General features: G+C 36.3%; 1 protein-coding gene across 1 annotated transcript in view; it reads right to left on the bottom strand.

The window, feature by feature from the left end:
• The window catches only part of WDR72 (WD repeat domain 72), a 225819-nt gene that overhangs the window by 83345 nt on the left and 128454 nt on the right, over positions 1 to 14020 (bottom strand). The window contains exons 15-17 of the mRNA XM_027553965.1: positions 8675 to 9492; positions 5646 to 5737; positions 359 to 438 (exon numbers count right to left, since the gene is read on the bottom strand). Coding sequence (XP_027409766.1) covers positions 359 to 438; positions 5646 to 5737; positions 8675 to 9492 — 990 coding nt within the window. The remainder of the gene's footprint in view (positions 1 to 358; positions 439 to 5645; positions 5738 to 8674; positions 9493 to 14020) is intronic.

Below are 14020 nucleotides of genomic sequence, written 5' to 3'. Positions count from 1 at the left end.
GCTCACAAATGAAAAGGATAGAAAAATGATCTCTAATCATACCTATCAGATTCACAAGCCTAGGGACCTTTCCATCTAATATTGAAATCAAATAATAAACGCTTGCCTCAGTGGGCACTAAAGTAAACACCTCTTCATCAGCCCCCTCTATTCATGCCCCTAACTCGGTGCATCGCTGCATGTTCTTTTCCACTTTTCCCTCATTGTTAATCTCTGTATCAGTCCTATTAAATGAAATACCCTGGAAGAAAACACAAGAGTACCTACTTATGTATATTCTCAGGTAGAGGGGAATATGAAGGAAATGTAGCAGCAAGGAACTCTTCCAATAACTTCACGAAATGAACTGTTATCATACCTGAACAGACTGGTCTCTCCAACAGGAAATTAGCTTCAAAAGTGAAACGTCAGCCTCAGGTAGATGAGATTCACTCTTACCTAAAAATATATAGAACACATTTGTATCTTGAGAGTATTAAACATGGAAGCAGCCCAATGATCTTCAACCCTGACTGCACACTGAAATCACTTGGAGCCTTTTTCCCCCCACAAAAATCAATCTTCCAGTGATTCTGGTCTAATAGGTCCTAGGGTGAGAATGGGTAGGTATTAATACTTTTTAAAAGTACCTTAGATGATTTTCATATATAGCCAGAGTCAAGAAACATTAATTAACATATATGTATTTCTAATAATTATCCTAATACACATTCACGTCAAATCAAACTCATCTTTATACCTTAAACCCATTTTCTGTACCTTTTTGCCACCAAAATGCAATGACTAACATTTTCCTCAAAACAGATTACTGAATTTCACAACTCCTTCCTCACACAAGTAGTTCCTGAAATTCCAGCTTGCCATGAATCAGTATCTATCACACAGAAAACCCTATAAAAAACTTCCTTTGATTTGTCCTTACCCAGCTATACTACTCTGATCAATAGGTATAGCACTTATGTTTTAATTTGACTCGTTTTGTTATGTATCGTTTCTTTTAAATTTGCCCTCTTGAATGTCCTTTCTATCTATTTGCCCTAATGTTCAGCGTGAAATTTTAAGGGTGAGCTATGGCTTAGTTTATTTAAATTGATCCACAGAGTGTCCAACAGTTCCCTACACAAAAAAGCACTTAATAAGTGCCTTTTCATTAATTGAAAATGGACATATTATCATCCAAATGAAAAAATCAATGAATTAAGGCTTTCTGATGGTTAAAGTATATTATCTAGGTGCCAGATCCAGGAGTGAGATAAGGAAGAGTGATGCAATCCTGCACTGGAGGGAAAATTGCTATAATTGTCTATTTAAATTAATGTATTAATGTATGTTTGAAACCCTGGATCAACTAAATTAGTTTTAGTCTAAGATGCTTTTCATTGAATTACCATTTTATATATTAATAGACATGTATGTGTGTGTGTGCATATCTCACATTAGTGGGCAAGGGAGATTAATAGAAGGTATTGATATAAACTGGGGACATAAAAGAAATAGATAAGAAACTTCTGACTCATTATTAATATCATTTTTTCCTATGGAACCTATGATATAAATTGGAAATGGCCAAGAACAGTATATAAAACATGTGAGCATGACAGAGCACTATGAGTTTGAAGTTGTTATCTTTCATTTCTTCATGAGCAGAGCAGGTAAAGGAGCATTTTCTTTTTATCTATTTCCTTTCTCCCTCTTTCATTTGGTTGACCTTGTGATTGCACCATCAAAGCTAAGTATTGGTCTCAACTGTAACTACTTACTGGCATCATAGGGTACTTCATAGTGCACTTTAATGTGATGTTAAAACTTTAATATGAGATGGAAATGAGAGCCAACTTTTCTTGGCAATGTCAATGAGTTAAAGAATTAATTATAACTTCAGGGGAAAGATAAAAAGAAAACATCTCAGGCTTACCAATATTACTTAGCTATCATTTCTGATGATGGAAGTGGCTCAGTCCTTCAGAATGAGCACCTCAGAGTACTATTTTATTCCTTAGGCTTGGACTTTATAGAATTAATAGCATAAAGTGAATCTCTCCTTTCTTTAACCTTCCATCTGCCAATTATTAAAACATAAAACCATGTTTCCTCTGTACCTAACTTAATTTTAAATGCTATAAATGCCACCTCTCAACATCAGGGAGATTGTTTGCTAATAACCCTAGTTGCTCAGGCTGCTTTGGTTGGGACAATCATAGGAAAAGCTGAGGCCTCCTTGGTTCTGGTTAGCAAATACCTGGGTCTCAGCAGAAGCCACTTACTGTTTTTATTTTGTTGCTAAGCCATGTCTGATTCTTTTGCGACCCTATGGACTGTAGCCTCACATGTCCATGGGATTCTCCAGGAAAGAATACTGGAGTGGGTTGCCATTTCCTTCTCCAGAGGATCTTCCCAACCCAGGGATTGAACCCACATCTCTTGCATTGGCAGATGAGTTGTTTACCACTGAGCCACCAAGGAAGCCCAGAAACCACTTATATTATACCTTAAATTATAATCTCTTTCCCAGCGTTATAAAAAATAAAAATTAGAGTAAATAACCCTAATAATGACTACTACTTCAGGCAAAGGCAGGCAATCCAGACTAGGTCCTATAGAGGAAACATAACTTATAATCATAAATGTGAGAAATGGCCTGACATAGAAAGAGCAAGGAAGTTGGAATTAGATGGAGATGGACTGGAATCCTAGTCCTTCAGCTTGTTAGCTGGTTGACTATGCATGAGTCATCTAACTTCTCTGATCCCCAATTTCCCTAAGGATTAAACAGAGATAGATCCTCCTATTGTGCAGTGTTATTTCTATATTAGTTGACATAATACATGTAAAGTTTGTGGACTTAATTCTTTGGACATACTGCTGCTAAGTCACTGCAGTAGTGTCCGACTCTGTGTGACCCCATAGATGGCAGCCCACCAGGCTCCCCCATCCTGGATTCTCTTGCCTGGATTCTCCAGGCAAGAACATTGGAGTGGGCTGCCATTTCCTTCTCCAATGCATGAAAGTGAAAAGTCAAAGTGAAGTCGCTCAGTCGTGTCCAACTCTCAGCAACCCCATGGACTGCCGCCCACCAGGCTCCTCCATCCATGGGATTTTCCAGGCAAGAGTACTGGAGTGGGGTGCCATTGCCTTCTCCTTGGACATACTAGCGACTTAATAATTGGAGACTATTAATAAACTCTCATTTTAAAATATTCTGAATGAATATTCTATTCAAAAGCCCTGAGAGAGCCACTGTGCAACTGTTATTCAGGCCATCCCAATGTATTAATCATATGCTACACAACTTTAGAAGTAAAAAGCACATCAAATCTGGAATCTTATTCTTATTTTCCAAATTCAGTAACTATGGCTTTTAAAGGAGTAGAAGATACACTTAAAGCTACATAAGTAGTAAGTGGCAGAACTGGATCTAGAACCTCAGTGGTTTATCTCCAAAACCTTTGTTCTATTTTTTATTCATCCTCAATCCAAAAGTATTTGCTTAATTCCTTCCAAGCATTGTTCTGGGAACTGGCAGCACAGCAGTGAATAAAGCTGATCAAAAAAAAATTATTTAATAACCTCCCTGGAGCCTACATTTGAGTGGCAGGAGGTAGGTGGCAAATGAAAAAATTATATACAGCATGTCAGATGTTGAAAAGGATTATGGTCAAACAGGGAAAGGGGTAGAGTATGCTAGGGAGAATGGAGGGTTCCTGCATTGATAAGATGGCATTTGAGGATGAATTGAAGGATAGAGAATAGAGGTGGGGAACAGCAGGTTGACTTATACGGAATCTGGAGAAAGGGTCTTCCAGGAGGAGGGGACACTCAGTGCAAAGACCTTAAACCCTGCCTGACATGTTCTGGAAAGAGTTAAAAAGGCAGCCTTGCTGGAAGTAGTGAAGCTAGGGATGAATACAAAGAGATGAGGTCAGATGGAGGCGTGTGTGAAGACATAGGTAGAGCAGCCAGGTTATACAGGGCCTCATGAGCTATCGTAAGGACTGTAGCTTTTATTCAGAGTGAAACAGAAGCCACTGAAAAGTGTTAAGTAGTAGCATGAGGGCTTCCCTAGTGGCTCAGACAGTGAAGAATCCACCTGCAGTGCAGATAGACCTGGGTTTGATTCCTGGTTCTGGAAGATCTCCTGGAAAAAGGAATGACTACCCATTCCAGTATTCTTGTCTGGAGAATCCAATGGACAGAGGAACCTGGCAGGCTCAGTCCATGGGGTCACAAAGAGTCACACATGACTGAGCAACTAACACACATGAGGTTCTGACTTAGTTTCAAATAGACCATTCTGGATATTTGGTTGGGAATAGAGTGCAGGAGTCAAGAACAGCAGAGGGTAGTTAGAAGCCTTCTGTATCCAGGCAAGAGGGGATGAAATCTCACACCAGGCATTTGGCAGAATAATAGAGAGAAGCAGTCAGAATCTGGGATATATTCTGAAGATAGAAACAAAATGATTACTAAAAGTTTGGATGTGGAGTATGAGGAAAAGGAGAAAGTCAAAATGGCATTAAAGTTCTTGGCCTGAATAACTGGAAAGATAGAATTGATGCTTTTGAACTGTGGTGCTAGAGAAGACTCTTGAGAGTCCCTTGGACTGCAAGGAGATCCAACCAGTCCATTCTAAAGGAGATCAGCCCTGGGATTTCTTTGGAAGGAATGATGCTAAAGCTGAAACTCCAGTACTTTGGCTACCTCATGCGAAGAGTTGACTCATTGGAAAAGACTCTGATGCTGGGAGGGATTGGGGGCAAGAGGAGAAGGGGACGACAGAGGATGAGATGACTGGATGGCATCACTGACTCGATGGACGTGAGTCTGGGTGAACTCCGGGAGTTGGTGATGGACAGGGAGGCCTGGCGTGCTGCAACTCATGGGGTCGCAAAGAGTCGGACACGACTGAGCAATTTAACTTAACTGAACTGAACTGAGATGTCAAAGGAGACTTCCCTGGTAGCTCAGACGGTAAAAGCATCTGCCTACAATGCGGGAGACCTGGGTTTGATCCCTGGGTTGGGAAGATCCCCTGGAGAAGGAAATGGCAACCCACTCCAATATTCTTGCCTGGAAAATCCCATGGACAGAGGAGCCTGGCAGGCTACAGTCCATGGGGTCGCAAAGAGTCGGACACAACTGAGCCACTTCACTTGAGATGTCAAAAAATTGGATGAGGACGTTTGGGAGATAAATTAGCCATTTGGCATCAAAATAAAATCTTAACACCAAGATTGTTACCCAGGAAAATTCAAAGACAAACTTCTGAAATAGCTGTAAAACTGTAAAGCTGTAAAACTACTTAATATAATACTTATATGGTAATAAGGATATTGGTATAGGAAGCTTTCTTATAAATCATATGGGACCTTTATTTAATATTAAGTGTTTTCTTGCTGAAAAGCTTCAGAATTTTAGGCATTTCACAGATCATTTGAAAAATCCATTACATTACATCTTATAAGATACTTGTTCTAATAATGAAATTTCATATATATAGACAGAATATAAAACTATAACCATGTGAAACATAGACTAAATCAAGTAGTAAACATGCACCCTTCTCATTCTAAACTGTAGGATACTATCCAGTTATGGCACTTTTATTTCATAGAAAAAAAATTCGACTATATCTGTAACTACTTTACCATTTCGTAAATAACTGTAGAAGCTTGAAATATTCAGAATATCATTTCCAGGACTTTTCATCTTATTATGCACAGACTCGATTTTGAAAGCACTGTTGAGGAAAAATTTTAAAGATATTGTTAAATATGTATAAACATATTTTGAGAAACAAATTGAAGATATGACTGACTGCATGACCACTTTAACAAATTTGGGAATTGAACACATTATTTTTAGCAATGTATTTGACATTATTCTCTTTGGTGAATCTTATTTCCCCACTTTGACTTACCTAAAAGCCTAATCTCAATTGAATTGTGAATCTTGGTTTATTCAGAATTATTTTGTGATCCACTTTTACTGGAAAGCCATTGCTACTTTAAGTCATGTGATTTTGGCTAATGCAATAAATTTTTGAATCCTAATATGTTCATATCTGCCAAAGAATTATCCCCAGATACCATCAGGACTTGATGAAGGCAGTCTTTATCCTAGTCCAGTGATTCAATGGGGGAAAATTTCAGATACTATCCATGGATATTCTTAAAGGCAAATAGCTCTTTGCTTAAAATTTAGTTAAATCATGCACTCAGTTGTTAAGCATGCAAAGATTTCTTCACCTTCCTGACCACAGTGAAATGTGAGCAAAATGGCCACATTTATTGGAAAGATTTACTGTGAAAAATTCAATACACAGTATTTTGATTTCCTTAAATATGACACATAGTTCCCAAAAGCAGATCAAATCTGATGTGGCTTATTTAGGGAAGCAGTCTCTAATCCTGACACCTTCATTCAATAATTTATTTTAATGAAGAATTTTGTAAAGAATTAACTAACATGTGGCAATGATTTTAAGGCCTTTTAATGGATAGCATGCTGAAAGCCCTTAATCTCCCCTGAAGGGCTCCAGACACATCCTCCACATCCTGTATTCAGCATCAGGAACAAGCTCAGAATGAAAACCTCTGGTGATAGTAACTAAGTCCCTCATCTGCTCTGTCTGGTCATGATTAGGCTAACAAATAGAATTTGTTTTTAGAACTGAAGAAATCTTGCTGTTGCTGCTGCTAAGTCGCTTCAGTCGTGTCCAACTCTGTGTGACCCCAGAGACGGCAGCCCACCAGGCTCCCTGGTCCCTGGGATTCTCCAGGTAAGAACACCAGAGTGGGTTGCCATTTCCTTCTCCAATGCATGAAAGTGAAAGTGAAGTTACTCAGTCGTGTCCGACTCCTAGCGACCCCATGGACTGCAGCCTACCAGGCTCCTCCATCCATGGGATTTTCCAGGCAAGAGTACTGGAGTGGGGTGCCATTGCCTTCTCCGGAAGAAATCTTAACCATCACCTATTCTATTCACTTCATTTTGTAAATGAGGAAAGCAAAGCCCAAAGGGGCTAAGTGACCAGTCCAAAGCCACACTACTTTAACCACAAAACTGGGATTTGTTCTCAGGTCTTTAGAATCGGCTGACTATAATTTTTTTATCATACATTAGGTGTTATTTAATTTTCTTATTAATAGAAATAAAAGTGAAAGAAGCCTAACTGAAATTAAAATACACATATTATATATATATATGTTATAAACATGAAGTTATATATTATGTATAAATATATTATAATGAACAAAAGAAAAAAATAGAGGAAATTTAAGTATAGGAATCATGGAAATTTACCAGTCTCTGCTTTCTCATTATTATGGCCACCAAACAGAAAATGGAAAAACCCTATAGCATAGAAGCATTGAAATGGAAGGAAGCTTAACACTGAATCTATGTAATCCATATGGACTTGCTACCAGACTGTAGGTTCACTGAAGGTAGGAAGTCTATTATATAGTACCTGGCACAGATTTGTTGAACTGAGCTCTTACCAAAGAAGAGAAATGTCAAGGACCGTTTACTACCATGTAATGAGCAGTTCAAACAGTACATCTTCTCCAAAGGCTTTCAGATGGTTTCATCTCACACTAATTATTCTCTTTCCTCTGATCATCTACAATACTTACCTATACTACAAATGTTTCTCCTTGTTCTTTTAAGTGTTTTCTACTTACTTCATATGCATTATTTCATCATTTGAAAGAGTTCCTACCCAAATAAAAAATTTATTTATGTTTCCTCTGTAAGCTAGTGCTAAGGACATATTCATTAAGCACTTGGTGAATCAAATAAAATCTTCTAACATCAGACTATGAAAAACTATATTGAATTTTAGCATGGGAGAAGGTAAATACAGGGTCAAGGTTAGCAATCAGGCTCTGGAATTAGACTGACACCCGGCCTCAAATCAGCTTGCAAGGCTCTGAATTAATCTTGGGGTTGGTACTTTCTCTTCATAAGTCTCAATATCCGATCTATACATTAAGCAAAGTACTTGCACCTATACCCTAGCTTTGCTGTGCACATGGAATGAAATCATGTGGCTTACATGGTGACTAGTAGATATTAAACACCCCCAAAATAATAGCTATTGTTACTAAACCATACTTTCTATAAATGAATTGATGGTAACCCCTTCTATATTAATATGCCAGAGTACAAATTAAATGGTGGGATTTGAGGTATGAATTTTTCAAATTTTTCCTTTCCTAATGATATATAAAATATATCATCAGAGGCATTTACTTTAATGCTTTTTGTTCATAGTTAATTCACAGCAAGTATAATGGATTTCAAATGTGTGTGAATCTGTTTATCTATCTACCTATCTGTTGAACCATTCAGCATCCAGTACTGTGAATTTTCTGGAACATATTATGAGACCAGTGGATATTTGCTGGATGAATCAATTTTAAAATATACAGATTTATTGTCCAAATATTTTTCCAATCTCAAAGAATTAAATGGAAGATTTTCTTAAATGTGTTTTGAGCTAAAGAAGATGTTGCTTATTTACTCTTTCTTTCCTTCTTTCCTTCCTTCCTTATAGGAAAGAAGGAAGAAAGAAAAGGAGAAACAAGGGAGGCTAGAGAGCTAAATTTAACAAATAATAATAATTTTTTAATATCCTAAATAAGAAAAGTCAAAATCTCTAGGTATGTCTTACCTGTCCATTCCATATGCCAGTTCTAAGGGCATGTTAACTAACTTGTTAACTAAAAATAGTTTGCTCAATAAATAAACTATAGTGTTTGACTCTTGCAAAGAATCAGAATTATTTTCCAGTCCTTTTGGCATCCCAGAGTGATTTGGAAAAGTGGAAGTGTATTTATCTGACAAGTCCAAAACTTTTCTAGAAAATAAATTCACTTTTGAATAGTCTTTTTTCATTTCAGTATTATATAAATCCCAACCTGGCAGCATCAATGAAAAGTGATCTTCATTTGCAGCAAGTCCTAAAGAAACAGGACCCTGAAGCTTTAAAATATTGAGATGCTTAATGCAGAGATTATCTAATTCTTTATCCACTCCCCATGGCAGAAGGCAAGATAGGAGCAATTTAGCTGTGTCTATTGTGAGGTTGGCATCGACTTTTCTTGATTGCTTAGGGTGCATCTTTTTGAAGCTCTTTATTTTCTTCTGCTTTTTAACGCCATCATTTTCTTCTGATAATTTGATGGTGTTATCTCCTTGGGCTGGGCTTTCACCAACAGGCTTGGCATGTACCTCCGTAGAGAGAGGACCACAGACAGTTTTATTTCTTTTCAGTGTCAGTGTTGTCTTCTCTACTGTACTTTTGGCTCTTCTCAGAATCTCACTGCAGTAGAATGAATTGGAAGGGTCAACATCACGGATTGGAGTCGGCAGCAAAAGTTCAAGAAGGCTTTCCAGATCAAAAAGAAGTATATGAAAGCCAATGTTACTCCATTTTGTCTTCACAAGCAAGACATTAAAAGGTCCCGAGAAAGACTTGGCATCAGCAACCTGAGGGAGATTTTTAAAATGTATGTCAAAGTTCTTATTTTTTAAGTGATTTTATTAAAGTTTCCATGATATTAAAATGGCATAAAAAGAAATTATTAAGTAGCAGTACAATTAAAGGCAAGTCATTACAGTTTTTGTCTTAGCTATAAATATTCCTCTCCAAATTAACATTCTATATTCTAATTATTTTGCAAACTTTTGTTTCTCTGAAACTTATTTTTTCCCCTGAAGAAATATGAATTAAGCCTAAAGAGTTAGATGGCATCAGATTAACTTCCTTTCAGATACATTTATGTATCTTCTTATCACTATAACCATGAAAACATACAAGAGGGGAAAAGTGGGTATGAAAATTAAGGAGCAGAAAAGTTAGGACACTTGCAAGAACTGAGGAAGTCTTTTAAGAAAAATGGCTTCTCCAAATTTGTTTATAATATTTAATAATTATAAGTAATCTAAAATGTTAACTAGTATCAATTTTTTTTTTTTTAATTTTAAAGATTTGCTTTGTGGACTTGCACTTGTATTTTCTCTGAGATGATTTTGCCCTAAATACTAGCACAGTGGGCTCCCACAATTCAGTTTTGTTCCAGCTTATTTAAGAGGTCTTCCTTGAGTACCCCGTTTCTCTATCCTCTTCCTTGCATTTTTTCCTTCATAGTACTAATTATTGCCTTATATGAAATACTTGTTTACTGTATATTTTCCCAAATATCATTCAGTTTCCACCCCTGCAGGAGCTTTGTGCATCCCTTTGTTCTCAATGCCAATAAAATAATGCCACTATACACAATTATTAAGGGCTTGATAAATGTTTGTTGAATAAACCATGAACAAAGAAATCAAATATTTTTAAATGATGGTGTACAAATAAATTTATTGGGGAAAATGTATTCTGTTAGGCATAAAAAAATCCTTTTTGTTAAACCATGTGTGTACAGCTATATAGATAGTTTTAAAGATTGCTATAATACATAAATATATAAATATATGTATATATTAATATAAACATATATGTGTATACAGTCACAAGGAACAGGGATAGTTACCAAAATGTTGACAACAGTTAATTGGGAAAAGGGGGTTAAAATGATGTTTATTTATACTTTAGGGGTTTTGTTTGTTTTTCTGGTTTAGTTTTTTGAAATTTTTTTGTGACTATATATTTAATTTAAAAATATAAAAAAATGATATTTTAAAAACCATTAAAATTTTTTAAAAAACCAAAATGGGGACAAACTTAAATAGCACTTTTTTTCTTTGCAAATGCAAAAGAATAGTATACAGATTGAAAAATGGGCACATAACATCAATATCAATTGACAAATAATAACATTCAAATTAAAATATAAAAAATGCTTACCACCAATGGTAATCAAAAAGTAAAATTAGAATAAAAATATCATTCACTACCTATTAATTTAGCAAAAAGTCTTACATTATTTTATTTTGTAATGTTTAATACATACAAATAATGTATAAACCATGCATTTAGTTTTTAAGATTATTAATGTCTTATACCAACAAACATGGACAAACCTAATCAGCATCATTATTCATAATTGCCCCAAACTAGAAGCAACCTTCCCTGATGGCTCAGTGGGTAAAGAATCTGCCTGCAATGCAGAAGACAGGAGGCTTGGATTTGATCCTGGGTCAGCAGGATCCCCTGGAGAAGGAAATGGCAACCCACTCCAGTATTCTTGCCTGGAGAATCCCATGGATAGAGGAGCCTGGCGGGATACAGTATATGGGGTCATACAGAGTCAGTGACTTGTCATTCATGACAATACACTATCAACTTATTATTAGTTGAAATAGTCACTAAGTCCTTTTTACCTTGCAAATTCTTCCTTATACATTATTTTAAACAGTAAGGACTTAAAACTAAATAACTGTTATACTTTCATTCAACTGTACTGCTGCTGCTGCTTCGCTTCAGTTGTGTCCGACTCTGTGTGACCCCATAGACAGCAGCCCACCAGGCTCCCCCATCCCTGGGATTCTCCAGGCAAGAACACTGGAGTGGGTTGCCATTTCCTTCTCCAATACATGAAAGGGAAAAGTGAAAGTGAAGTTGCTCAGTCGTGTCCGACCCTCAATGACCCCATGGACTGCAGCCCACCAGGCTCCTCCATCCATGGGATTTTCCAGGCAAGAGTACTGGAGTGGGTTGTTCTTCCATGTTCTACATCCTTACTAACACAGGATCTCATTTTTGTCAATATGGGGATATAAGTTGTTATTTCTTCTAGTTTTAATTTTTATTTTTTAATTATTACCATTAACTATCATTACAATATTTCATTGGCCTTTCACATTTGTTCTACAAAGTGTCTACCTATGACTTCTATAAACGTTCTTTTGTCTTTTATTGACTTTCAGGTTTATATATTCATTCTGGTAGTAATCTGTTGGTTATTTGGTCCAAATCAGTCAGTCAGTCTGTTCAGTCATGTCCCACTCTTTGTGACCCCATGAACCACAGCACACCAGGCCTCCCTGTCCATCACCAACTCCTGGAGTCCACCCAAACCCATGACCATTGAGTCGGTGATGCCATCCAACCATCTCATCCTCTGTCGTCCCCTTTTCCTCTTGCCCTCAATGTTTCCCAGCATCAGGGTCTTTTCAAGTGAGTCAGCTCTTTGCATCTGGTGGCCAAAGTATTGGAACTTCAGCCTCAACATCTATCCTTCCAATGAACATCCGGGACTGATCTCCTTTAGGATGGACTGGTTGGATCTCCTTGCAGTCCAAGGGACTCAAGAGTCTTCTCCAACACCATAGTTCAAAAGCATCAATTCTTTGGTGCTCAGCTTTCTTCATAGTCCAACTCTCACATCCATACATGACCACTGGAAAAACCATAGCCCCTTTTCTCTATTTGTGGCTTATCATTTCATTACTTTTAATAATGTTTTCAGATGCATATTGAATTCTTATTTTAATACTATCAAATTTGTGAAATATTTATTTAAAAATTATATTTGGGGGTATTCTTTAAAAAGAAAAATGAAAACTTTCCCTATCCAGAGAATATAAAATTATTTACCTATTTTTCCCCAAATTTAAAGTTGCACAGAACTTTTAAATTCTTTAATACTTTCTTCTTTCATATTTGTGTTTGATTTGCAATTGGAAATGATTTTCATGTTTTTTAAAATTTTGACATCCAATTATTTCAATGTTATTTATGAATGTGTCTTTTTCCCACTGATCTCTATTTCCTGGGACATTAAGCAATTTATCCATGACTGCACAATACTCCACTGTATAATAGCTTTACAAAAAGACTTTAAGAGCTGATTGGGTAGTTTCTTCTATCCTGTTCTTCCTATGGTCTTCTATTCTTTCAAACTCCAAATTATATCTCCCACTTATTCAGACAGTGCTTAATTTCCTTTGACAGTTTTATAACTGTTCAAAATGATGTTTATATTTTTCACTTACAATTTTTAAACGTTCCAAAACACCTATAACTATGGGTCCCTTTTAATTTCTGATGTTATTTTTTTTTGCTTTTGTTTCTTTCTTGCTAAAAGTTTGTCCATTTTAATTTTTCTTTTCAGGGAATCAACTTTGAATTTGTTGATGCTCTCGGTGAAATAATGTTTTTCTCAGGAGATAGTTTCACGGAGTATACTATTTAAACTTATTTTCTCATAGCATTTTAAGGCGTTACTCCGCAGTCTTCTGGCTTGCTTTGATGCTGTTGAGATGTCACATAGGCAACTGATGTAGTCTGTCGCTCCATCTGGCCTTTCTCTCTCTGCTTTTCAGATCTTATTGTCTTTAATATTCTGTGTGGAAACACAGAATCACTGAGATTCTTCTGGTGTGGATATTTTGCCCCAGTCTTACACTGTATCTGAATATTCCTATCTTTCGTTAATCTTGTGAAGTTCTCAGATTTGTCTTTTTGAATATTTTCTCTCTCTGTCCCTTATGAAACTCTGATTAGTTATTAATATTTGTCACTCAATCCCCTTTCATGTTTTTTGTCTCTTTGTCTCTCTGCCACATGCTGGCAGTGACTTAAGAACTTCCCTTCTGATAAGCTAGTTTTCTTCTCACCTGTCTCTACTGTGCCATTTAATTTACCCATTGAGTTTCTAATTTTGATTTTTACCTTTTTCATTTCTACAAGTTCTATTTGACAAATTCATCATTTTATAGTTTGTTAGTTCTTCCTTATGTTTCTAAACTCTTTATTTTTTAAAACATACTTATTTTCTTTGCATGCTGTATCTGTAATTACAATTTTTAAGATCTTTGTTGAATATGACTCTTATTTTGTTCATGCTTTCCTATTTCCTTATGTGTTTTGTAAGTATGTGTATGTTTCTAAGTATGTGTATGTTTGAAACATTATCAGTGATAATCCTTTGAGACATGGGTAAAAGATGCATTCTTCTAGAGAGGAGTTGTGTTTTTGACTGCCAGATACTCAGAGGTACCGCCAGCAGGCCCCTATTTAAATAAAAATGTCAGCTTAAGACTTTTTTCACTCCTTGCAATGTGAATC

This window comes from Bos indicus x Bos taurus, chromosome 10 (genome assembly GCF_003369695.1).
Source record: "Bos indicus x Bos taurus breed Angus x Brahman F1 hybrid chromosome 10, Bos_hybrid_MaternalHap_v2.0, whole genome shotgun sequence".
Classification (NCBI taxonomy): Eukaryota; Metazoa; Chordata; class Mammalia; order Artiodactyla; family Bovidae; genus Bos; species Bos indicus x Bos taurus.
The sequence above is the reverse complement of the archived record's forward strand: the minus strand, read 5'-3'. Positions and strand labels throughout refer to the sequence as shown.